Genomic DNA, 24207 nt, shown 5'->3' with positions numbered 1-24207 from the left:
AATGTTTAATTGATGTCATTGTTCCTTAAGGTGGGAATATTTGAATTTTTATTTTATTTTATTTTATAATTTAAAAAAAAAGTAATTGTGAAGTTGACAAATCAAAGTGATGATAGAAACCAAGTACGATTGCTTTTTTTGGTGTGTTGTAGGAACGCATGGACTGGGTTCTGAGAACGCTGCAGACTGTAGATCCAACGGTTCAACAGCCTGATTCTCCTGACATGCTGCGACTTGAGGGTTGGTATAAATTGAATGAGTTGTTCTTAAAATTTGTGTATAGCAAAAGACACATGACAAATCAACATTTAGTTGTTATCTCCATTTGTGGGGTTATTAAGGACCTAGTTAAAGTTCTCCCAGAACTCAATATCTCCACTTCCTTTTTCGGTAAGGGATCATTATTCATGAATCAGATTGTGAAACTTCCTTCTCATAGCTTTGTTCCAAAAGCTGTTTTCAGGATCCTCAGTGAACCCCTGACAGCCTCCACTTGTACTCGTAGCTTGTTTGTGGTGATATTCCCCAGAATGCTTTTTTTTTTAGTGCTCAGTAAGAGTTTTCTTGATCATTCCTGTTGTTGACTATCACTGGTACAATTTTAGCCTTCTTCAATTTCCAAGTCCTCTTGACCTCATTTTTCAGATCGTCGTATTTGATCATGTCCCTGGTTTCTGCAGCATTTAGTCCAAAGTCTTTGGGAACTGAAACCTCAATCAACAATGCTGACTTTTCCTTTTTGTGTTTGAGTACTATGTCCGGACACAATCCCTTGTTTGCAATGTCCACACTTGATGGGATCATCTTGTCATGTGTGAGCAGTAAGTGTTCATTTTGAAGGATCAGATTTGGTTTGTGCTTCCATGATTGTTCTGGAACTTGAATGTTGAAATGTTTACGGATGTGCCAGTGGATTGCTCTACAGATGCCGTCATGTCTTTCTGTGTACAATTGTTCCGACATGAGTTTTTGACATCTCGAAAGGAGGTGGCTGGTACTTTGTTTCTACTCCACAAAACCTGCATTTGTCTGATTGGCTCAATCTGCCATTTTATTTAAGGCATTAGTGTGTAGTGTCCTTGGTCTTGGGCATTTATGATGACTCGTTTTCCATCCCAATTCATTTGACCTCTTCTTAGCCATTCCAATGAGCCTTCCTTGCCGATCAATGTTCTGTCAAGCTCTTTTTTTGAATCTTCTTGCTCTTTTGTCATTCTCCCATTTGTCAGAGCATATCTGCTGATATTTCTTTTTGTAGTTTTCCTTTTTCTTCTTTGCACTTATTGGAGCTGTATTTGTTTCTCTTTCATTTTTCTGTGTAGTGTCCTGCACTTGCACCTCTTTTTGCAAGTTTGTTGCGAAATGGATTAAGGATACCTTTTCTGATTTGTTGTTTTCGTTCTCGTGTACAAATCTCATTCGATAGTCTGTGGCACTTTTCACAAACTCCGCTAGTCCAACACATGCTGTTCTGTGCACTTGGTTAAGCTCCATCAGACCTCCTCCTCCTCATCTTGGCAAGTAAAATCTCGGTATGCTAAGGTTTTAATACAATATCTTGTGAATAGTTAGAAGTTTCCTTGTTTTGGTGTATAAGTTGTTGATCTCTGATTGTGGCCTGTTTATAATTGCACATCTATGCTGGAATACTGCAATGCTGAATACTGCAATACTGCTGGAATACTGAATACTGCAAGTTGGTTTACAGCTTTGATTTTGTTAAATGGATAGAGAGGCGACTTCAGAATTAGTCTTGCTCTGTGTAGGTGCTCTTTGCTGATTAGTTTTACACATTTTTTTGTGTTGCACCTGGGCGCATTCTTCTATTCCGAGGTATTTGTAATATGCTTCGTTTTCTATTTCCAGTATTGTTGTACTTTCATGTTTTGAGATATTGTTGTTTGTGTTTTACCATATAGATAAGAAATGTGCATTTGGCACATTTATCTCAATTAGTATGACCACACTGGTGTCTATTTAATTCAGCAAAGCAGTTTCTTTAAATACAAAAGTTTTTTTTTCATACAAGGTTAAGGTTTTTGGGATGTAAGACTCGTGAAGGAACTGCAACACAAATACACGAGACAACACCAGACTTGACTTCAGACACACACTGCTACTGAGCTTGGGGGAAGTAATTTGACTTCCTGGCTCACTCTGGTTACCGGCAACGCCATATTTACCTCCGCCACCGAAGGTGGATGGAGGTTATGTTTTCATCTCTATCTGTCTGTTTGTGAACAAGATATCTCAAAAAGTTTCGGACGGATTTAGACGAAATTTGGCAGAGAGATAGTGCATGTGACAAGGTCTAAATGATTAGATTTTGGTGAAGATGCGGATTCGGATCCGGCTAGTATAATTTTTTAAGTGATTCTTCACCATTGGGAGATGGGACCAAAAACGATATATAGCAATATATGACGGATTTGGACGTTGTGGATTTTGAAGTTGATTGACGGATTTTGAAGTTGTGGACGGATTTGGACGAAACTTGGTGGACCAGTTGGATGTGTGACAAAGACAAAGCAATTCGATTTTGGTGAAGATCTGAATATGGATTTGGATACGAGAATTATTTAATTTGTAAGCGATTCCTCACCATTGAATGATTGGGTGAAAAGTGATATATAACATGATATTTTAAAATGTTATGGACGAGTTATGACTAAACTTGGTGGATGAGTTGATTAGGTGATCCGGCCTATCAGTGGGATAAAAAAAAAAATGTTCAGCCAGGCAGAAGGATGCCCTCTACCGAGTGCCGTTCTAGTTACGATTGCTTTTCTCTCCACATGCAGTGTGGCAATTGAAGGGAAATTGCCTCCTCATGAATACCTATCTATGGTTGTTTGTATATGCTCTATCCTTTTAGATGCTGTGTTCCAACAAACAGCACATACTATTTTTGCAGTCTTTGTTAGGACCCATTAGGGTCAGAATCGAACTGCTGACCTCCCAGACTTGGTGCGGATGCTGTAATCATTATGCTACAGAGTTGCAAAAAATTTTTTTCCCGAATTTCCTTCCTTATACAGAACTGTGTTTTATGCCAATTGTATACCTGTTCTGGAAGGGGGCACCTCCGGGACACAAAGGTGATCCCGGGGGAGGAGGCTGTTTCACAGCACCACTTGGTTGTCTGCGACATAAGGTTGAAAGGTGCGAAGAGAGCTCGGTGGGTGAAGTACCAACTGAGAATGAAGGTGTGGAGGTTGAAAAAGGCGACAGTGAGGGAGGCATTAAAAGAGAGGCTGAGTATGGTAGAGGATGATGTGGTTGAGCTTGAAAGTGGTTGGATGTCAATGAAAGATAGTCTGTTGGGAGCCGTTGGTGAGAAATGTCGATGGGCAAAAGGACCACCGAGGCACTCGGAAACATGGTGGTGGGATGATGAAGTTGGAAAGAAGATTGACGAGAAGAGGAAGAAGTTCAAGGAGTGGCAGAAGGTGAAGGGTACGGGGGCAGAAAAGGAAGAGCATGAAAGTTATAAGGCAGCCAAGAAGGCTGCAAAGAAAGAGGTAGCAAAGGCGCAGGAGGCATGTAGGGAAAATGTTCGGAGAACGCTTGGATTTGGAAGAGGGTCAGAGAGCGGTATTCAGGATTGCAAAGCAGATAAGGAAAGATAGGTGTGATGTGATGGGGGTGAGTTGCTTGAAGGATGAAGTGGGACAAATCGTTGTGGACCCAGATGGAATTAAAGGAAGATGGAAGAGATATATGGAAATACTGTTGAATGCAGAGAATGAATGGGATGGCAACATAGAGAGTGACCCTGTTTTAGGACCGGCAGAGAAGATAACCGAGAAGGAAGTTGAGGAAGCGATTACAGCAATGAAGAGTAGAAAAGCGGGAGGGCCGACGGGTGTTGTGGGAGATATGTTGAAGGCAGCGGGAAATTGGGGTGTGAAGAGAATGACAGAGATCTGCAATCTGGTGGTGAAAGAAGGCCGCATTCCAGTGGATTGGGAACTGAGTACCCTCGTCCCTCGATACAAGGGGAAAGGTGACCCTATGGACTGTGGCTCGTATCGAGCGATAAAGTTATTGGAGCATGGAATGAAGGTATTGGAAAGGGTGTTGGAGAGGAGGATAAGGAAGAAAGTGAAGATTGACGAAATGCAGTTTGGATTTATGCCAGGAAGAGGAACGACAGACGCGCTTTTTATTGTGAGGCAGTTGCAGGAGAAGTACATGGAGAAGAGGAAGAAGTCGTTTCTTGGGTTTGTTGATCTGTAGAAAGCATTCGATAGGGTTCCACGTGAAGTAGTGACATGGGCATTGATGAAGTTAGGAGTGGAGGAATGGTTGATCAGAGTAGTGATGGCAATGTACAAAAGAGCGCGCACAGCTGCAAGGACGAAGGACGGGAACAGTGGTGAGTTTGAGGTGAAGGTGGCAGTGCATCAGGGGTCGGTACCAAGTCCACTACTATTTGTAGCTGTGATGGAGGTGCTGGCTCGGAACGTAAAGGAGGGTTTCCCGTGGGAGTTGTTGTATGCAGATGATCTGGTGTTGATTGCAGAAAGTATGGATGGACTGAAGGAGAAGATGAACAAGTGGAAGGAATGTATTGTTGCGGGTCGCGGACAAGATGTTATTTTGACCGAGCGGTGGTGTATTACCGCGACTTAACAGTTCCCCCGATTCTTCCCCAACTCACCCGATTCACCCCAAACTTTGGCCGTATCGCACCGCAGCTGCCCAATCTGGAAAACTCTAAAACGACTGAATGCAAAGAGGAAAAGGAATAAGACGAGAAGATGGACAGAAGAGTAATTGGATTTATTATTTACACATATAAGTAGGAAGCAAGCAGTCACGTTTATTTACAACACATAAGACGCAGGTGACACAGTGCAATCTTTAGCTTATACAGACTTAATTACCTACCCAGGACAGAACAAACGAAGACGACTCACACGGGGAATGATGACAGGAATTGGCTGGAAGGAGAGGAAAGTCCACTGGGTCCGGCAGCACGATCCGCACGTTGGGCAGCCGCCGTTCCTTCGCGGCCCTGCTCCGAACTGCCGTCCAGGTCCCTAAGCGGTTGGCGAGCGTTGTTGCTGCTGCTGCTGTATACGCTGCCGCTCGCGAGCAAGGTGACGAATAGCAGGCTTGGTGCTTCCTTGAATGATCTCTGCTTGTTGGACCTCACAACTCAGCTCTTTCTTGGACCCTCTCTCTTCTCAGCTCATCTGCCTTGGACCTCCTCTCGTCTCAACGGCTTGGACTCCCTCTCGTCTGCCTGTAAAAGCTCATCTGCCTTGGGAAACGCCCTGCCGTGGGTTATATAGGCCCCGCCCCTCAACCTTTGCGAACCTCCCCGATGGCTCTTCCTCCGCCCTCCCTAGCCAAACCCCTGGCTCATGGTTGGTCGAGTGGGGCTGGCTCACTCCTCCCCTCTATGACGAGGTGGAGACACGCCTTTCTTCTCCGACCCTGCCTCGTGGTCAATGGCGGTTATTGGAGGGGAGGTAATTGCCAATCGACGAAAAGGGGGAATGGAGGTTTTGGGAATGGGAATGAAGGGAATCTATCTCTTTCACTGGTGCAATGGAGTATCTCAATTAATGGGAGACACAGCCTTACCCTAAAACACAGAATAAGATATAACTATCGAACAGGGGTATTCTATTATTGGCTGACGTGTATGCTTGTGGACTAATTATGGGACGCCCTTTTGACCTTTACACAGCTCCGGAGGCAGGAGGCGCAGACTCAAGCACTATTCATCACCAATTTACCACAATACAACACAATCAAAAAAAATACAGTCCTCATATCCGCAACAGTATGGAGACGAAAGGTCTGAAGGTGAATATCGGAAAAACAAAGGTGATGGCAATGGGTGAAGCATGTGGTGAGGTGGAAAGAACTGGGAAGTGGCCATGTGCTTTGTGCAGGAAGGGTGTCGGAGTGAACTCCATTCAATGTACAATGTGCGCTGAGTGGGTTCATAAAAAATGTAGTGGTTTGAGAGGGTCATTAACCAGTGTGGCAGCTACATTCAAGTGTAAGGTGTGCACAGAGGGAGCTGCAGATGGAGGAAATGTTGAGTTGGATCTTGGAGATGGCGTGAAGCTGGAAGCTGTGAAAACATTTTGTTACCTAGGAGACATGCTGAATGGAGAAGGTGGATCAGACTTGGCAACGGTTGCTGGAGTGAGATGTGCATGGAAGAAGTTTCGGGAACTGAGTGGTGTGCTGATGAGGAGGGGGGTATCGTTGAAGCTGAAGGGAAAGGTGTATGCTGCATGTGTGAGAAGTGTTATGATTTATGGGAGCGAGACATGGGTAATGAACGTAGAGCAGCAACGAAGGTTGGAAAGGGTGGAAATGCGAATGGTTCGACGGATGTGCGGAGTATCGTTGAGACAGAGGAAGACAAATGATGAATTGTGAAAGATGATGGGAATAGAGCCTGTGATTGATGCTGTGAAGAGGAACAGGATGAGATGGTTTGGTCATGTGTTGAGGAAGGATGAAAGTGACTGGTTGAGAAGAGTGATGGAAATGAATGTAGAAGGAAGTAGAAGACGGGGAAGACCGAGAAAGACTTGGCTAAAGATGGTGGAAGAAGAAATGCGGGCAAGGGGGTTAACAAGGAGATGCAGAAAATAGGGCAAAATGGAGAAGATTGTCATGGGGACCGCAGGGCTAACCCCCGCTCTTGCAGGGAAAATGGCCTTTAAAATGCATGTTGTTGTATACCTGTTCATTTTCAAGACATGTAAAAGCCAAACACTGCAAATTATGAGATTAAATCTGTTGAAAGGCCAACTTGATTTACAGGTTAGTTACAGGTAGCAACAGCCAATTATAGAGATAATCTGGTAGGCACCAGCATAGCCAAGCTTGGCTGCTAAAATATATCTGAACACTGCACCAGTATTTGACCCAAAAAAATTTCCACTGAATAAATGCAAATTGTGTACCTTCTGTAAATTACTGCTGCTGCTTCTGCTTCGGTTCTTTAAAGTGGTTTATAAATGTTTGCTCAAGTTGGTGAGTAACCTAATTTAAGGTGAGATTAACCTCTACCAGCTAATCACGATGATCACAATAACTGCAATGTTGTCCTTACGCCTCACGAAAAATATTTACCGTACTCTTCTTTTCCTTTTTCTTGCCTATGCGAAACTTAATGTGCAATGATGAGGTTAAAAAAAAAAACATGCAGAGATTTTACCTGAATAGGGGGGTATCGTGCTTGGTACATGTTGGTGAGCAGCGATGACTGGCATGCTATATATTGTACACCACTCCTTTCCTATGCCATCTCCAGGCATTGAAAATCGTCATTGCCGGGCACCGAAGGGGGCTCGGCAGTGACGCACGCTGAAAGAGAGTACTCAGTTTTCACTCTGGTTGTTTTCTTGCTTTCTTGTTTTCTTGTTTTCTTGTTTGTTTGTCCGGACGATATCTCAGCCATCCTTTGAGCTAGGAAGCTGAAATTTCGGCACAATAGTGAGCATGTCCTTTGTCAAAAACAGTATTTTTTGTTTTTTGAATAATCAATTAATTGAGGAGTTATTTAATTATTAGCGTTTAATTAAGTACGTATTTAATTAATTAAATTTCATTTCTCTTCTGACCATTAACGCAGGCACCTTTTGAGTTAGGAAGTTGATATTTGGACATGCCAATGACCAGGTGATTTGGCTGCAAAGGCTATTTTTGATTTATTAATTAATCAATTAATCGATTAATTATTTAATTATTCGATTAATGACCAAAATTTTTTTTTTTTTAAAGTTACAGATTCTGATGAAATGATGGTGGTTTGTGTGTTCTCTGACCGAATTGATTAATAATTTAATTTTTTTATGATCATTATTTATTTATTTTCATTATTAATCATTTATTTATTTTCTTTCTCATTTGGCCAATATCTCAGGCACCTTTTTAGCTGGGAAGCTAATATTTGGACATGACAGTGACCAAGTGATGTGGCTATCAAGGATATTTTTGATTTATTGATTAATCAATTAATCGATTAATTATTTAATTATTCGATTAATTACTAAAAAAAAACCAAAAAAACAGTTACAGATTCTGATGAAATGGTGGTGGTTTATGTGTTCTGTGATCGAATTGATTAATAATTTAATTTTTTAATGATTATTATTTATTTATTTTCATTATTAATCATTTATTTATTTTCTTTCTCATTTGCCCAATATCTCAGGCACCTTTTGAGCTGGGAAGCTAATATTTGGACATGACAGTGACCAAGTGATGTGGCTATCAAGGATATTTTTGATTTATTGATTAATCATTTAATCGATTAATTATTTATTGGTGAATCAATTAATTATTTAATTTTCTATTAATGACTTATTTAATTAAATTTCTAAAAGATACATCTTCGGATGAAGTACGAGTGGTTTAGTTATGCTATTAGCCAATTGATTAAGAAAATAATTTGTGATAATCTTTTGTTGATTTTAATTATACAATTAATCAATGAATTAGCGTACACCTCTTCCTCCCAAAGCAGCCTCTATGAGCTGCACTGCTGTATTGCCGGGCGCCGGAGGCGCCCCGGAAATGCCGCGCTGTAGGATATTTAATTATTTCGCAAGGGGCGGTGTACTTTGAATGTATCTGTACTTGTCTTTTGTCTTTTCAAACGTGCCCCAGTTTTACAGTTGCCGTTTTGGACAAAGACTACGATGAGATTGAACTTATTTTGGGAATGGTGGCACATACTTTTACTAGTGGCGAAAATTTTTAAGAGTGGCAGGTTGAGGGATTGGTTAGCTCAGTGTGGTGGCTGCGCCACAAAATTTGTATAATGGCAAGAACCTAGCATTTCATGCATTATCTACTGAGTATGAGACCCCTGCCTTACGACCATTCAATATCTCCTCTTCCTTTTAATTTTATTAGGCTTCCAGTGAGGTTCCCCTATTGGTCTTGTAAGGATTATTATTATTCTCAAACATTTTGTGGAGATGATTCCGAGAAAACTTTTATCGCTCTACGAAACTTTAACTCATTATAGATACCAATGTAACTTAGTGCATCATGAATTTGTTTTTGCAATTTTGACTTAACATTGGCTGTCATTGCCTATGACGTCATAAACTTTAAACATCTTCTTCTTCAGAACCACTGAACGGATCAATGCAAAACTTTACAAATATAATCCCTTGTGGATAAAAGTTTGTGGGAAAAAAAACGTCATCGGTCATATGGTTTGGTGGCCATATTGGATTTAAACATAAAATTAAAAAACATACTTATCTGAAACCGCTTATCCGATCAATACAAAACTTGAAACACATTTGCATTCTGACAGAAAATATTTGCAAACGATGATGTCATCAGTCATGTGGTTTGGCCGCCATCTTGAATTTAAGGGAAAAAATTAAATAATCTTTACCGGAATACCTTTTAACGGATCAATGCAAAATGTCAACTACTGATCAACTACTGATACTACATGTGATCAAATACTGATGTGGGAAAAATATCTGTAAATTATGACATCAGTCAGGTGATATGGCGGCCATCTTGGATTTTAAAAGGAAAATAAATTGAAAATCCATATCTCCAGAACCGCTTAAATGATCCAAAACAAAATTTACAAATATGATCTACTGCCAATGAGGAAAATTTATTGAAATGATGATGTCATCAGTCACGTGGCATGGCAGCCATTTTGCCTGGAAGCCTATCATCACTGCTCACAGTTCTAGTTATTTTTACTATCAGGTATGGTCTGTGGTCTGGTCACTGTCCATGCTGCAGAAAAACTCTTCTGCACTTATTTGGTCGATATCCTGAATTACCTTAAACGCCTCTATCGGATCACTCTTTTGACTAAAGCAATGGAGGTGTATGGCATCATCATACACCACCATACCAGTCTGGCATCATACACCTCAACACCATGAAAGCAATAGAGGTGGAAATGAGCCAGGCTGGTGGTATACCATACTACTCCAATCTATGAAAGCAATGGTGGTGTATCATGAGCCAGACTGGTGTATACAAGATATTTTAGAAGGAAGTAATCTGTGCTGGGATTAAAGAAGTTGCTTGATCATTTAACGATGTACATTGAGGAGGATCAATATTGTGTCACAGAATGTGATTTGAATATGATTGATTGCACTAACCCGTATCAGAGTGCACCCTTGCAAGTTTCTTGATAAAACTCACCAAAAATATATATTTTTGTTTTTTCATTGTAAGTCGTCTTGAATTCCAAAGGTTGCCCCAAGTTTGTAATCTTTATGGACCACTGAACACTCCTCCAGTATAATATGGAAGGGACTTCACTTCACGAAGAATAACTTCACGTTTATTGCACAAAGTATTCTCACAGTTTAATCGATGGAATATCCTTTTGAATCATTTGCAAGTCGAACCCTGGATCAGATTAGTTTCTACAGTTCTCAACAACAACCTGTTAATTACCCATTTCGGTGTGTGGTTCCTCTGCAGCAACCTATTTAATTTTTCCTGCTTCAACCAACTTACATCATCAAGATTCAAGAGTTCCCATTGATAGTGAAAGCTGACATGAGGGCAAGTGCAAGGGATGTGGCTCAAAATATCCACTGATGGAACGTTCATGAAATATAAAATTTGCATTTGCCTTCTCGTCAAAATGAACTATCGTTGTAAATACAAATTGGTCCCAAGATGATGTCAGTATCCCTTTAGATTCTGGCTATGATGTGTGGGAGAGCACCAGAGTAATGGAGCTGAATGAGAGATCACATGCCCATCATAGATGGCACAGTGAATGAATAGCTCTTAATTTGTGTACAGGATGACAATTGACCAAGTTATTGTTTTCATTACCTCCACCACTGAAGGTAGGTGGAGGTTATGTTTTCACCCCTGTCTGTTTGCCTGTCTGTGAACAGGATATCTCAAAAGGTTTTTGGACAGGTTGGGTGTGGGACAAGGAAAAATTGATTCGATTTTGGTGAAGATGCGGATATGGATACGGGAATGAAAAAAAAAAAGTTTGTGATTCTTCACTATTGAGACATGGGGCCAAAAACAACATGAACCACCTTTAGAGGCCATTTTTCCCCGCAGGGCAGGGGTTGGCCTTTTTGGGGCACCGTGGTCCTCTTTTTGAAGCAATGTTTTATGGCCGGATGCCCTTCCTGCTGCCAACCCTGTTGGTCGCCTCTTGCGACACACAGGGAATTACCAGTGACCTGGTACTCAATTTGCCGACCTCGAAAGGATGACAGGCTGAGTCAACCCCCCTGGTGTTAATTCAGCGATCAACCGGGATTCGAACCCAGGATCCTAGGATCCCAAGCCAGCACCCTAACCGCTAAGCCAAGACCATGGTTTTAGGGCCAAAAACAATATATAGCAAGATATTTTAAAATGGTGTGGATGGATTCGGATGAAACAAGGTGGATAAGTTAGTGAAGTGACAAGAACAAGCAGATTCGATTTTGGTTCAGGTCTGGATCCATATCCGGCCTATCAATGGGATACAAAACGTAAACTGTTCAGCCTGGCATAGGTATGCGCTCCACTGAGTGCTGTACGATTTCTTTCTTTTTTTGAGATGCTGTGGCATGACATCATAAATGGTCCTTAAAGCTCTGTTTTGCTTGCTGGGTGGTACTAACCATGTTGTATTCTTTTCGTGTAGCAGTGATTAATTATTATTTTTTTGTACAGGAATTATTGAATTTTATAAATACAATACTTATGTGCTGTTCTTGCAGAGAGCTGCCATGAGATGGGACCTCTTATCGACAAGAGACTGGAGGAAATTGACAGGTTAGTTGTACATGTGGAGTTTATGATGATGTTTCTACAGATTGTGGATTGGATTAATCGGAATTGTTTGAAGGAAAATGGAAGTATACTGGGAAGCCTGGTGTTGGCTTAGCGGTTAGGGTGCCGGCTTGTGATCCTAGGATCCTGGGTTCGAATCCCGGTCGATCGCTGAATTAACGCCAGGGGGGTTGACTCAGCCTGTCATCCTTCCGAGGTCGGCAAATTGAGTACCAGCTTGCTGGGATGAATGATCACGGTGTGTACCCCGATTTAGAATAGGTCTGCGCATCGTAAGAGCGTGACCAAGGGTTGGCATCAGGAAGGGCATCCGGCCATAAAAAAAACATTGCCTCAAACAGGGAACCATGATTGTCATGGGGCCCGCAAGGCTAACCCCCGCTTTAGCGGGGAAAAATGGCCTTGAAACGATCATTCATATATATTTTACTGGGATCAGATGAGGCATGGAGATTGAAAGGCTCAGAAAAAAGTGGGGGTAGGGAAAGGGGGGTGGGGGTTGGGGTTATTTCACTTCATATGTTAATATGAGTATAAGAACTTCGAGCTTTTGGGATGACTTTTATTCAAACAGTAAGCACTCAGAGCTGATGCAACTGAACACAAGCTTGATGGAAGCAATGGAGTTGTACGGTCAGCTGATGAGCGAGACTTCGGTGTATGCAGACTACAAAAAGAACCAGGCCTTCCATCCCGTGCAAGCCATGGGTCTTGTACAGGTGTGTATAGAAACCTTACAATATATTGGAGGTGATCAGACTTGACCAGTTTTTATAATCCTCGCCCCCCCTCCCCCACCTACGCCTTCCCCCCCTCAACCCCGGCGGGCTGACAGGATGTCCTATAGCTATGCACACTCGCCTGTAAGCTGTCTAGCCTGGATTTGAATCCCGACCCAGCTATAAATTGTTATTCAGATGTTTCACAGGCAGAGTGATTCATCAATGTTGTGTGCCATCCCTTGGATTGACGTTAAATGAGTATCCTGTCTGCAAGGATATGTTGGTGGATGTCAAAAATCCCACAGTGTCTTTTGTGAAGAGTAGGTGAGCTGTCACCATCACCATGGCCAAAAATATCCAAAATTCCTGCCATAACCTCACGGTTCCCCCTGCCCCAACCCATTTTGTACGGCGAAGCCCATAGGGCAAAGCCGTCAAGAACAGTGTTTGTCCGTCCAATGAATGCCCTCAAACGTATACCAATCAGAGCTAAGGATCTGGTCACATGACAGGGTGATGTGATTACGTCTGATGTCATTACAGCATACAGCGGCTGACACCACACTCCGCCATTTTGATTCCCATGCTGTTAAGGCCGGACATATCGTCGAACCTGTCATATATCACAATCGCCATGCTCTACCTTGACGTTTTTCATTCAGTGTGAAACACAAACAAACCGATTGTTAAAATGATCATCAAATATCGAAATAATAAATGTTATGGATCTTCCAACGACACAGTACGTATCGGCCTTAGGCTTCATGCCTTCATCCCTCACCTTCAGGCCGCTTCAAACAAATTAGACCAGGTTTCTTGATACAGTAGTATTGTTTTCGTAAAAGTAATAATAGCATTGATACTAATAATATAGTAAATATATTCATAGCACTGCAATCCCTTTGTTGTTATTGCAAAGTTAATGGATTGAAGCGGTGTATGGTTCATTAATCAATGATAAGCGGTGTACGGTACTAATAACCGCAGAAGTAAGGAATTATCCTTGGTTTTTTTTTTATAGTAATATCATTTTCGAAATAATGATAACATAACGTTAATATTATAGTAAATGTAATCGTAACACTAATCCCTTCATAGTGACTGCAAAGTTACTGGAGGTTAAAATATATAATTTATATACAGACATGGCATTTAATATGGAATATTTTTTTTGTGGGGGTGAACTTACTTTTCAAGATGACGTAGAACCAAAAGTTCATTGGAATTATGTTGAAATTATTCTAGATTTTGTTAATGTGACCTTTAACAACAACAACAACAACAACATGCATTTTAAAGGCCATTTTCCCTGCTAGAGCGGGGGTTAGCCTTGCGGTCCCCATGACAATCTTCTCCATTTTGCCCTATTTTCTGCATCTCTCCTTGTTAACCCCCTTGCCCGCATTTCTTCTTCCACCATCTTTAGCCAAGTCTTTCTCGGTCTTCCCCGTCTTCTACTTCCTTTTACATTCATTTCCATCACTCTTCTCAACCAGTCACTTTCATCCTTCCTCAACACATGACCAAACCATCTCAACCTGTTCCTCTTCACAGCATCAATCACAGGCTCTATTCCCATCATCTTTCGCAATTCATCATTTGTCTCCCTCTCTCTCAACGATACTCCGCACATCCGTCGAACCATTCGCATTTCCACACTTTCCAACCTTCGTTGCTGCTCTACGTTCATTACCCATGTCTCGCTCCCATAAATCATAACACTTCTCACACATGCAGCATACACCTTTCCCTTCAGCTTCAACGACACTCCCCTCATCATCAGCACGCCACTCAATTCCCGAAACTTCTTCCATGCACATCTCACTCGAGCATGTGACCTTTAAAAGAAACAAAAACCACATTTGACATTTCGAAACAAATAAATTGATCCTTGAAAGTGATGTAAACTGATATCGAACTCGATTCACGGACGGTACTGTGTTAAACTTCTGTACGTTTTCCAGAAGTATCTCTTTATTTTGCACATTAGCGAAAAAAAATTTCAACACAAACAAAAGCTAAATTATGACTGGGATTACGGACAGTAAAATTACAGTTCAGTACTTCGTGTAACCCCCACGAGCATTCAGGAGAGCACGTACACATGGAGGCATGCTGTTCACGAGATTTGCCAAGGTTTGGACAGGAATCGCTTGCCATGCAGTGACAATAGTCTGCTGCAATTCACGCACAGAGGTCGGCTGCTGGTCCAAGTTGTCGATTTGACGCGTTAATTCTGCCCACAAGTTCTCTATCGGATTCATATCCGGGGACATGGCAGGCCACTCCATACGCTCTACACCACGGTCAGCAAGAAAGTGTTGGATCATGCGAGCACGATGAGGCCGTGCATTGTCATCTTGGAAGACAAAGTTTCCTCGAAAGGCTGCACGAGCCAATGGAAGCAATGTTTCTTCCAGAATGACCCTGTACTTGAACTGGTTCAGGTTTCCATTCAGAACAACCAGGTGAGTTTTTCCCCCTGCATGAAAAGCAGCCCAAACGGTCACCCTACCACCTCCAGCTTGGACTCTTGGCACTATACAATCTTTGTTGTGGGCTTCATGCACTTGTCTGCGCACTTGGACGCGCACATCTTGACGATAGACCAGGAATCTAGACTTGTCACTGAAGGTCACGTGATTCCAGTGTCCTGGCTGCCATTGACGGTGCTCTCTGGCCCACTGCAATCGGCGCTGGCTGTGTTGTCTGGTCAGGCGTGGCTTTCTCAGGGGACGCCTGGCACGATAGCCTGCTTGAACCAGTCGTTGGTTGACTAGCCTTCTGGATACAGGCACATTTGTCAGTTGCTGCCACCCAGCCCTAAGCCGATTAGCTGACTTGGTACGGCCATTGCAGACTAACCGGTGCAGCTGGCGATCATCTCTCCTTGTGGTTCTGCGTGGACGTCCTGGCCTCGGCATTGGAGTAGGGACACCCCTCTGAGCATTTCCTTTCAGGATCTTTCACACCTGACCTTGAGTGATGCCATACTACCGAGCAATAGCACGCTGTTTCATGTCAGAATTTCGTAAAGCCATATCCTTCGCGTAAATAGCACGCAGTCCTTCGACTCCATGACGAACAGCATTGTCCAGTTGACGGACCATCTCCAGAGGAAGCGGCAATAACTTTTGTAGATGTGCAGCAGTTGTTTTCCACTAATACAGAATGCAACAACCCTTATATACCCGATTGTGAAGCCAATCGTCAAATGTACCTGTCCTTTTTTGTCACGCCATCTGTGATATCCTGTTATTGACTTCTTGAAAGACAATCAGTGACATGGTTCTTTCAACAAAGACATCACCGAAGGGTAAAAGAAACTCACCAGATTGATATACCGAGTTCAGAAAGTAAACCCAAGTCAAGAAAAAAAATATTCCATATTAAATGCCGAGTCTGTATATTAAAGTAGCGGCAGTTTTGTGTCCGTCCGTCACGTTTCGTCATTTCGTCTATGATGTCATTATGGGGTACGACGGCATACGACGGCTGACTCCATCGACCGACATTTTAATTTATATGCCATACAGGTCGAATATGTCATTGAAGCGGTCGAACCTGTGATGTGTTTTTATACACGGACAGCTGTACGTTGCAGCGAGTAGAGTACTATGGTTACGTCGCTGTTTGACTTTCGGTCTTGTTTTAACAACAAACAAAATGGAAATGTCCATTGTACCATTTTGGTCTTAGATTGCAGCACTTCACATGCAAACACGAGTCAGCCGCCATTTGACGGCGCATGAATGCTATTCAGCTGAGCACTGCTCATTTTTATTCCATTCAGCTTTACACGACTATCGTATCGACATGCTGCATGTCCTGAAAGTGTTTTCATTTTTGAGCCATTTATTAAAAACAGGTTTTATTGACATCTTCATGAAATATGAGTAACTTAAACAAATTTAGAAGAGAGAGAAAAAAAAATGGAGACTTCTGTTGTTTCTGTGGATAGTGGCATGGACAGACTCTCAAGGGCAACTGTATCCAAATAAAAAAAATTGTCAATTTGAACTGGAGTATATAATGGTATAAATTTAATTAGTGGGCCCACTTTGCTAAACCCAAAGGAAAATGGCATTGTGGAAAGGAGCGAAACCGCTGCTTTTGCAAACACCCCATTTGCTTGCAGGCTAAAGAAATTGAGGAAAATAATGGAGCAACACTTCTCCCATCTGTCCAACTGTCAAGTTCATAGTCTTTTTGCCTTTGCTTCATAGGTTGCAAGTTTCATGAGGGATTTGAGTTTAATTCCCAAATGCTGTCTGGTACCACTCCAATTTTCAAGGCATGCAGTAATGTGCAGAGCAAAGTTTGAAGCAAGGTGAAAATACTTGTGCAAACTGCGAGGTTCGCCAAAATATACCACTCGTAACAAAGCCGTGTGGTTTAACGCCCAGCAGGAAATTTGCGATTTCATTTGTTGTATTGCAAATCATTCGGAACAAATGTAAGTGAACATACTCCAAACAGATTTGAGTGAAGGTGGCCAAGTGCAGTCAAAGGAGAACATAACCAAACGGAGGCAACTGCTGTTCTTTCTATAAGTGAACACATGCAGCTGCTGTAACACAACTGCATAACGATTTGAGCTTTATAAACTAAGAAAATTAAAATCGACTCATTTCAACACAAGTTATTTGCTTATTGTGATTTGTATTTTCTGGTTTTTTTTGGGTTGGAGGGGATTTGGAGGTTGCAGACTTGCATTTTCTGCGTTTATTATCTTGATCAAGGTCAACAGCTCGTTGTTGGGATGCTGGACTTGAATTTGAAAGCTCGTGGGTAAAATATATGTGACCGATGGCAAAAGTGTTACAGATTTGGATTCTAAGCTCGTGGAAACTGAGTTTGGGGAAAGTTGTCATCATCAAACACTAGTACAAACCCAGGTAGTAATCTGCTGTCCCACACTTATCTGCATGTAATGCCAGTTGTGGTTCACTCTTCAGTCGGACAGTCGGACCCCGCTATATACTTTATATGTATACATATGTATATATGTATATTATATATATTGTTGTGGAACTGCTGCCGGCCTTCTCCCCTTACCAAGGGGGGATTAGTCCCCTTGTCTTTGACTGACCTGGCGCGACCCGGGACCTATTACGTCCCTTCCTGACAGCGCTAAATAGGGTTTCAGGACCAAATTTGCTGTTACCTAAGTACTAGCGCCGCCCTGGAAGCGAGGAAATAAGCCCCGCACGAACCACGTGTGTTGGTGATACGCCGAGCGGTTGCGTACACGTGATTCGCGCTATTATTAATTACTAGACCCCGATTCAAGCGGTTCTATTCGTACCACGCTGAGTCAATGGCGAAATCACAAAGACGATCAAATTGGAAAGAAAGGAAGAACAAATGGTTTAATTACTATCACCCGTATGTACAGTACAGGATGAAGAGACACAGAGCAGCTTATACAGTCTTATTCTTAATACCGAGGACAAACGGGCCCGTCTCACACGCACACTCACACGGGGATTGCTGATGGGCAGGTTGATGTTCACCAGCGCGCCCAGGGATGGCTCTCGTGCAGTTCTCTCCGGTCCCCAGCACGTCTCTTGGAGATGGAAGTAGGTGAAAGCAGGAGCTCGCCGCGTGTCGCCTGAACGGAGCGGGTTTTCGCGGGGCGAATGGTAGGGAGCGGACTTTGGTGCGGCTGGTGGTTATTCACTTGCGGCTATGGCCGCGCTTACTCGCGTGGCTGGAAATGCGCTATATCCGTTGCTGGCGCATCTGGCTGCGCCCGTGTACCTGTACGGTTCAACGCCTCTTCTTCTCTCTCTCTGCGCAAGTCCTCAAACAAATCCTTTACGAGCAGGTCCTTTTGCCACTGCCGTGTGCACGCGAGTCCTCTTATCAAGCTACCTCTCTGCAAGTCCTTCGACCAAGTCCTCTAATGCTCTCCACTTGCGAGTCCTTTGTAAGTCCTTTAACGCTCTCCACTTGCGAGTCCTTTTATCAAGCTCCCTCTCTGCAAGTCCTGCTTGTAAGTCCTTCTCAATCAAGTGTTCCCGCGCTAGTCCTTTCGCCACTGGTACAAGTCCTTTAGCAAAAACCCTTCAAGTCCTTTGTAACAAGTCCTTCTGAGGGCTTTTCGCAGCAAGTTATATAGGCACGCCCCGCGAACCTTCTGGAACTCACCAGACGCGCTTCACCACGCCCTCTCACGCCATGCCGCTAGAGCTCTGATTGGCTGGTGGCTCTTACCGTCATCGCCTCTGCCCCTCCCGACCTCAACGCCGTCCCCACCTTTTTAGGCCTACCTCGTGTTAGCTTGACTAGGGGACAGCCAAATGGGGCGCGGGATGGATTACGCCCATAGAGGTAGAATAGGAGGTGGGAGCAAAATGAATGGGGCCTACTCTCCTGTCTTTACACAACGCAGGCACTAAGAGGGGAAATGGCCTATTCTTACACAAACTAAGACATAACTATACTACAAATGGGCCTATATGTTGCTCGTGGAACTAACTATGGGACGCAACCCTTTAACCTTTAATGACTTCAATGTGACAATCTCAAAACCGCAGCACTGGCCCCCTCCCTTGGCAGACTCGTCCCCGAGTCGTACCCACACAAGTGAGAACGACCAGTTTTGAGAGGTTTGGGACTAGTTTTTTAAATTACGTGTGACACTTAGATGTGGTTCCCCTCTAACATTTAATCGAACTCCCTGTATGTGACAGTTTTACAACACGAGATATGTCCCACCTACTGCGTTGGGTAACTAACTCTAACCGACTCACACCCACAGCTAACCGAATTGCGGAATTGTTTTGAAACTAAACATAAAGCCGGTGGGTAGCATCTTATTTACAACAATAAACCTAATTATTTACATCTCTATAACCCAGGACCTGTTCTTTTTGGAAAGAAATTTGGAGGGGAGAAAAAGCACAGCAATGCACCAATGCACCAATACACATTTCACAAAAAGTTCACATTTCAAATGTCATACTTAAATGTCACATTTGCTGCTTGGCTGCATCTTCTTGCTCCCTGCTTCATCTTCGGTGTGCAATCATAAAAAAAACTTAAAGGTCTTCTTTCCTGGCACACCAGAATACAATGTACAAACCGTGTCCGTTTTTATTGCCAGCAGGGCCAATCTCATGTGGTCCGACTGCGTGACATCGACGCCACTTAAAACCAGTGGTCCGCAGGTGCAAGGTAAGTTTGCAGCAAATGACTGCTCAGCAAAAAGGCAAGGCCACAGAACGTGTGGTCCATAAGGTGTATTGTGGTGCAGCAAAATGCAGCAGGGGTGCAGCCAGGCGCAGCTGCACAGTTCAGTGTTCCTGCACACTTCCCCTCCAAAATGGGTCCATGGGTGAGGAGGAAGACAAAGCACAGTTAGCAAAGGAAAGGGTGCAAGGGTACACATCAATACGAGGCAATGAAACATGAGGGGCGTGGGAGAGCGAGCAGAACAAGCTCGTCCCTAACCATTCGTAACCCCCCATGTCAGCTTACACTACCCTTCCCCCTCCCTGTATTTACAAATTACAAAACCATCACTACGTCTTGTCTCCCATATCTCCCTCTCAACCAAATTCGTTTCCCAATCCCTCCCAAGAAGGAAGAGATGGAATCAACACATTGTCTCATCCACGTCGAGATGCGTCTTTACTCACTCAAATAGTTCACAAAACCTGGTGTGGAGTTCCGTCTCCCTTGGTGAGTGGATGTGGATGGTGCGAAGAGATTCCTCATCCTAACTATACTCTAATAACATTAACTCGGTTACACTACCTGGGGTCATGCCCTGCCAATTGGCATCTTTAAACTATGTGGTTCTAAAAACCAATTCCCATTGACCATCCTGTGATGCCATCCAATTTGGGTCTCACTCCCCAATTTTTCACGACTGTGCCTTTGCACAATTTCGGGGCTGGGTCGTGTGGCTCCACTAGCAGGTCCAACTACCTGCGCACCTCCGCCACTGAAGTCGCCACCCGAGCTTACCTTGCTCCTTGCGACTACCCTAAATCGGGGAAGGCCCCTCCTGGCTCTCTCACCCCTCTGATGCCCTCTCTGGCATTGGGCTACCCGGGTCCTTCTCCTGGATCCTCGGGCCCCACTGAACACTACTCTGACTGGCTCCCAGAGCCTACATGCGGCCTCACCTGGCCGACAGACTACCAGTGGTGGTGTGCCCCAATAACCATACGCACCAACGAAGCCCACACGCCCAGCCATTCATTGACTCATGCACCCATCGAAGCACCTCCTACTACTTCCTGCACCACAGATGTCAATATCCAAACAATTTACCTAAGCCCTCTGCCTAACTTTAAACTACCCTCCCCGGGTATTCGTGAAGCGGTCCATCTCCCCCCATTCACTCCTTCGCCCCATGCATTCCACACCACTCATTCCACACCATTTATTCCACACACCAAGTTCCCTTGCACACCTCTCGTGCTCACACACCTGTTCTCCACTTGCACCCCATGCAAGTCAATTCACTCAACACAAATCCATATGTCCTCAATACACCACTCATACACCACCTCTGGTTATCCCTGACCAATTCCTCATTTGCGCCTCAATCTCAAGCTCAACACACACAGTGATTCTCATCCACACAGCATCATCTAACTAATTACTTCCCTCTAATACTCGTGCTTTCCTGTCTTCCCTTACACTCAGCACTCCTTCATCATTATAATCCTTCTAATCTCTCTACGTCCCCACTACCTGTATAAAAGTCGCTACTTAAATCTCATGTCTCTATTGTCATCTCTAAATCCCTAACAATATCCTAGCCCGCCCTCGGCTAGTTTACACTGCCACCCCATAATCTATTGCTCATGTGCCCCAATGATGCGTGTGAGGAATGGCGAAACCACCACTCCCCTACGCCGGGTACCATTCGCCAATGCCATTACTATCTGTCCACTAACTATGAGCCTCTCCGTGTGGAAATACAGCGTCATTACAGATCGGCTTCGCAAAGCCGAGCAATGCATGCGGGTGGTTTGTCTCCTGTTGGTTGGGTCCGTCCGGCATTTTCGATTCAGGGGAGGAGGTTTTGTTGGGCCAAGGTTCCAAGCGACATCTCTGCGCGGAGCCTTTCGGTCCCCGGCACGATGGCCCAACCGCCCACGGTCGGAGCACCATGGCCGCCAGGGGGCGAAGCTCCGACCTCTCCTACCCCCCCTCGAACCGTGCTGATCGCCTTTTCTGCCAAGGCGCGGCACCGACCATACAGGGCGGGGCCTGGCACGAATCGTGCACGCCGCCGCGGCAACGATCCCCACCGATCCCCGCTGCACACAAAGCACTCCACGCACTGAGGGCTCGCGTCGGCTATCCGTCGCACTACGCGCTAACCCCCCGGTCTGCGTCGATGCCTGAGTCGCCTTCTCACACCCACACGCGACCCACTCTTCTCTCGCACACCGAGGCGCTCCCATACACTCCATTACTGCACTCTCCTGTGCACACTCTTCTCTTGCACACTCAGGTGCACACCACTCAGGCGCACTCATGCCGTTCGCACACTCCATTATCACACACTCCTCTGTTACACACTCCATAACAACCACGGGTGTGCACTCTCCCGGTACACACCCAATCAGTGCACACGTACCCACGGGTGTGCACTCTCCTGTTGCACACCCAATCATGCGCTCTGATGTGCATCCTCTCTCACTCTCGGCCATCGCACACTCTGTTTCACACTCCGTTTCACACTCCTCCCACATACATTGTGCACTCGCGCTTCGGTGCCGTTCGCACACGCGCGCCATTCACTTTCACACCGCACCACGGACCTTCCACGAGCGCCCGGGTTTCATCTGGATCCCAAGCATGCCAAAAATCTTTTTGCGCCAAACATTTTCGTGCCATACACGCTTCTACTCACCTTAAGGACCCTCTTCTCCGCCAGCACCTGCAAACCTTTATTGGGATTAGCAAGCACGGCATTACAATGCGAACACGGACTTTGCACATATTCCATTTCTTCCTCCCACGATACATTTACTTTTTCTCCCGTCTCTTCAACCCCAATTTCAACTATACACATTTCATTTTCTTTATCTAGCTCAACGACTGCCGGCGCGCTTAAGATTTTCTCTTCTATTTTGGCGGCCGTCGGTTTTCCTACACCCCGAGTCGCGATTTCTATCCCCTCGGTCAACTTAGCTGCGCTTCGCTCTACCTCGCTCTCTACGCGCTCCTCACATCACGTTACCTCGTCACGTACCAATGCGACCTCTTCGCCCAACATGTGATCAATGTCCTCCCCCATTTTTTTAATGTTCCGGGTGAATTTGTCACTTTGGGTGTCCATTTTCCCATTAATTTTATTGATGTCATTCTTTTGGGTGCCCATCATTTCTTTCAATTCTTTGGTTTTGTTTTTCATTTCCCTGGTTTCGTTTTTCATTTCCTTTATTTCTTTCATGAATTGCGCCATGAAGGTGCCCATATAGGATTGCATGTCCATAACCCCCACTTGCGCAGTGGGCGTGGCCCTCGTTGCCACGTGTGAGGCGCCGCTATTTTCTACCCCTGGTACCTCTGCTGCCGCACCCTCATCAATTGCCTCCTCCATTTCTTCCAATTCTTCCCGGGGGTCCTGGGTTATCAATTCTACCTCCTCTACCTCATCAGTTACCCCCACCGGCATTCGACCGCCTTGACTAGCCATGGCACGAATTTAATTTGGATTGTAATAATTAAAAAACTAAATTTCGGTTGCTCGTAATTTTGGCCAAATTTGTACAAAAAATTTGGTTTGGGTTCCAAATCCCACTCCTGACACCAATTGTTGTAGATCTGCCGCCGGCCTTCTCCCCTTACCAAGGGGGGATTAGTCCCCTTGTCTTTGACTGACCTGGCACGACCCGGGACCTATTACGTCCCTTCCGGACAGCGCTAAATAGGGTTTCAGGACCAAATTCGCTGTTACCTAAGTACTTGCGCTGCCCTGGAAGCGAGGAAATAACCACGTGTGTTGGAAGCGAGGAAATAACCCACACGAACCACGTGTGTTGGTGATACGCCGAGCGGTTGCGTACGCGTGATTCGCGCTATTATTAATTACTAGACCCCGATTCAGCGGTTCTATTCGTACCACGCTTAGTCAATGGCGAAATCGCAAAGACGATCGAATTGGAAAGAAAGGAAGAACAAATGGTTTAATTACTATCACCCGTATGTACAGTACAGGATGAAGAGACACAGAGCAGCTTATACAGTCTTATTCTTAATACCCAAGACAAACGGGCCGTCTCACACACACACTCACACGGGGATTGCTGATGGGCAGGTTGATGTTCACCAGCGCACCCAGGGATGGCTCTCGTGCAGTTCTCTCCGGTCCCCGGCACGTCTCTTGGAGAAGGAAGTAGGTGAAAGCAGGAGCTCGCCGCGTGTCGCCTGAACGGAGCGGGTTATCATGGGGCAAATGGTAGGGAGCGGACTTTGGTGCGGCAGGCGGTTATTCACTTGCGGCTATGGCCGCGCTTACTCGCGTGGCTGGAAATGTGCTTTATGCGTGACTGGCACGTCTGGCTGCGCCCGCGTACTTGTACGGTTCAACGCCTCTTCTTCTCTCTCTCTGTGCAAGTCCTCAAACAAATCCTTTACGAGCAGGTCCTTTTGCCACTGCCATGTGCACGCGAGTCCTCTTATCAAGCTCCCTCTCTGCAAGTCCTTCGACCAAGTC

General features: G+C 44.5%; 1 protein-coding gene across 1 annotated transcript in view; it reads left to right on the top strand.

Moving 5' to 3' along the window:
* LOC137435033 (signal transducing adapter molecule 2) overlaps positions 1 to 24207 on the top strand; it is a 92466-nt gene that overhangs the window by 36074 nt on the left and 32185 nt on the right. Inside the window, exons 10-12 of the mRNA XM_068128404.2 lie at positions 153 to 240; positions 11721 to 11775; positions 12368 to 12512. Coding sequence (XP_067984505.2) covers positions 153 to 240; positions 11721 to 11775; positions 12368 to 12512 — 288 coding nt within the window. The remainder of the gene's footprint in view (positions 1 to 152; positions 241 to 11720; positions 11776 to 12367; positions 12513 to 24207) is intronic.

This window comes from Myxine glutinosa, chromosome 1 (genome assembly GCF_964187855.1).
Source record: "Myxine glutinosa chromosome 1, kmMyxGlut1.1, whole genome shotgun sequence".
Taxonomy (NCBI): domain Eukaryota; kingdom Metazoa; phylum Chordata; class Myxini; order Myxiniformes; family Myxinidae; genus Myxine; species Myxine glutinosa.
The sequence above is the reverse complement of the archived record's forward strand: the minus strand, read 5'-3'. Positions and strand labels throughout refer to the sequence as shown.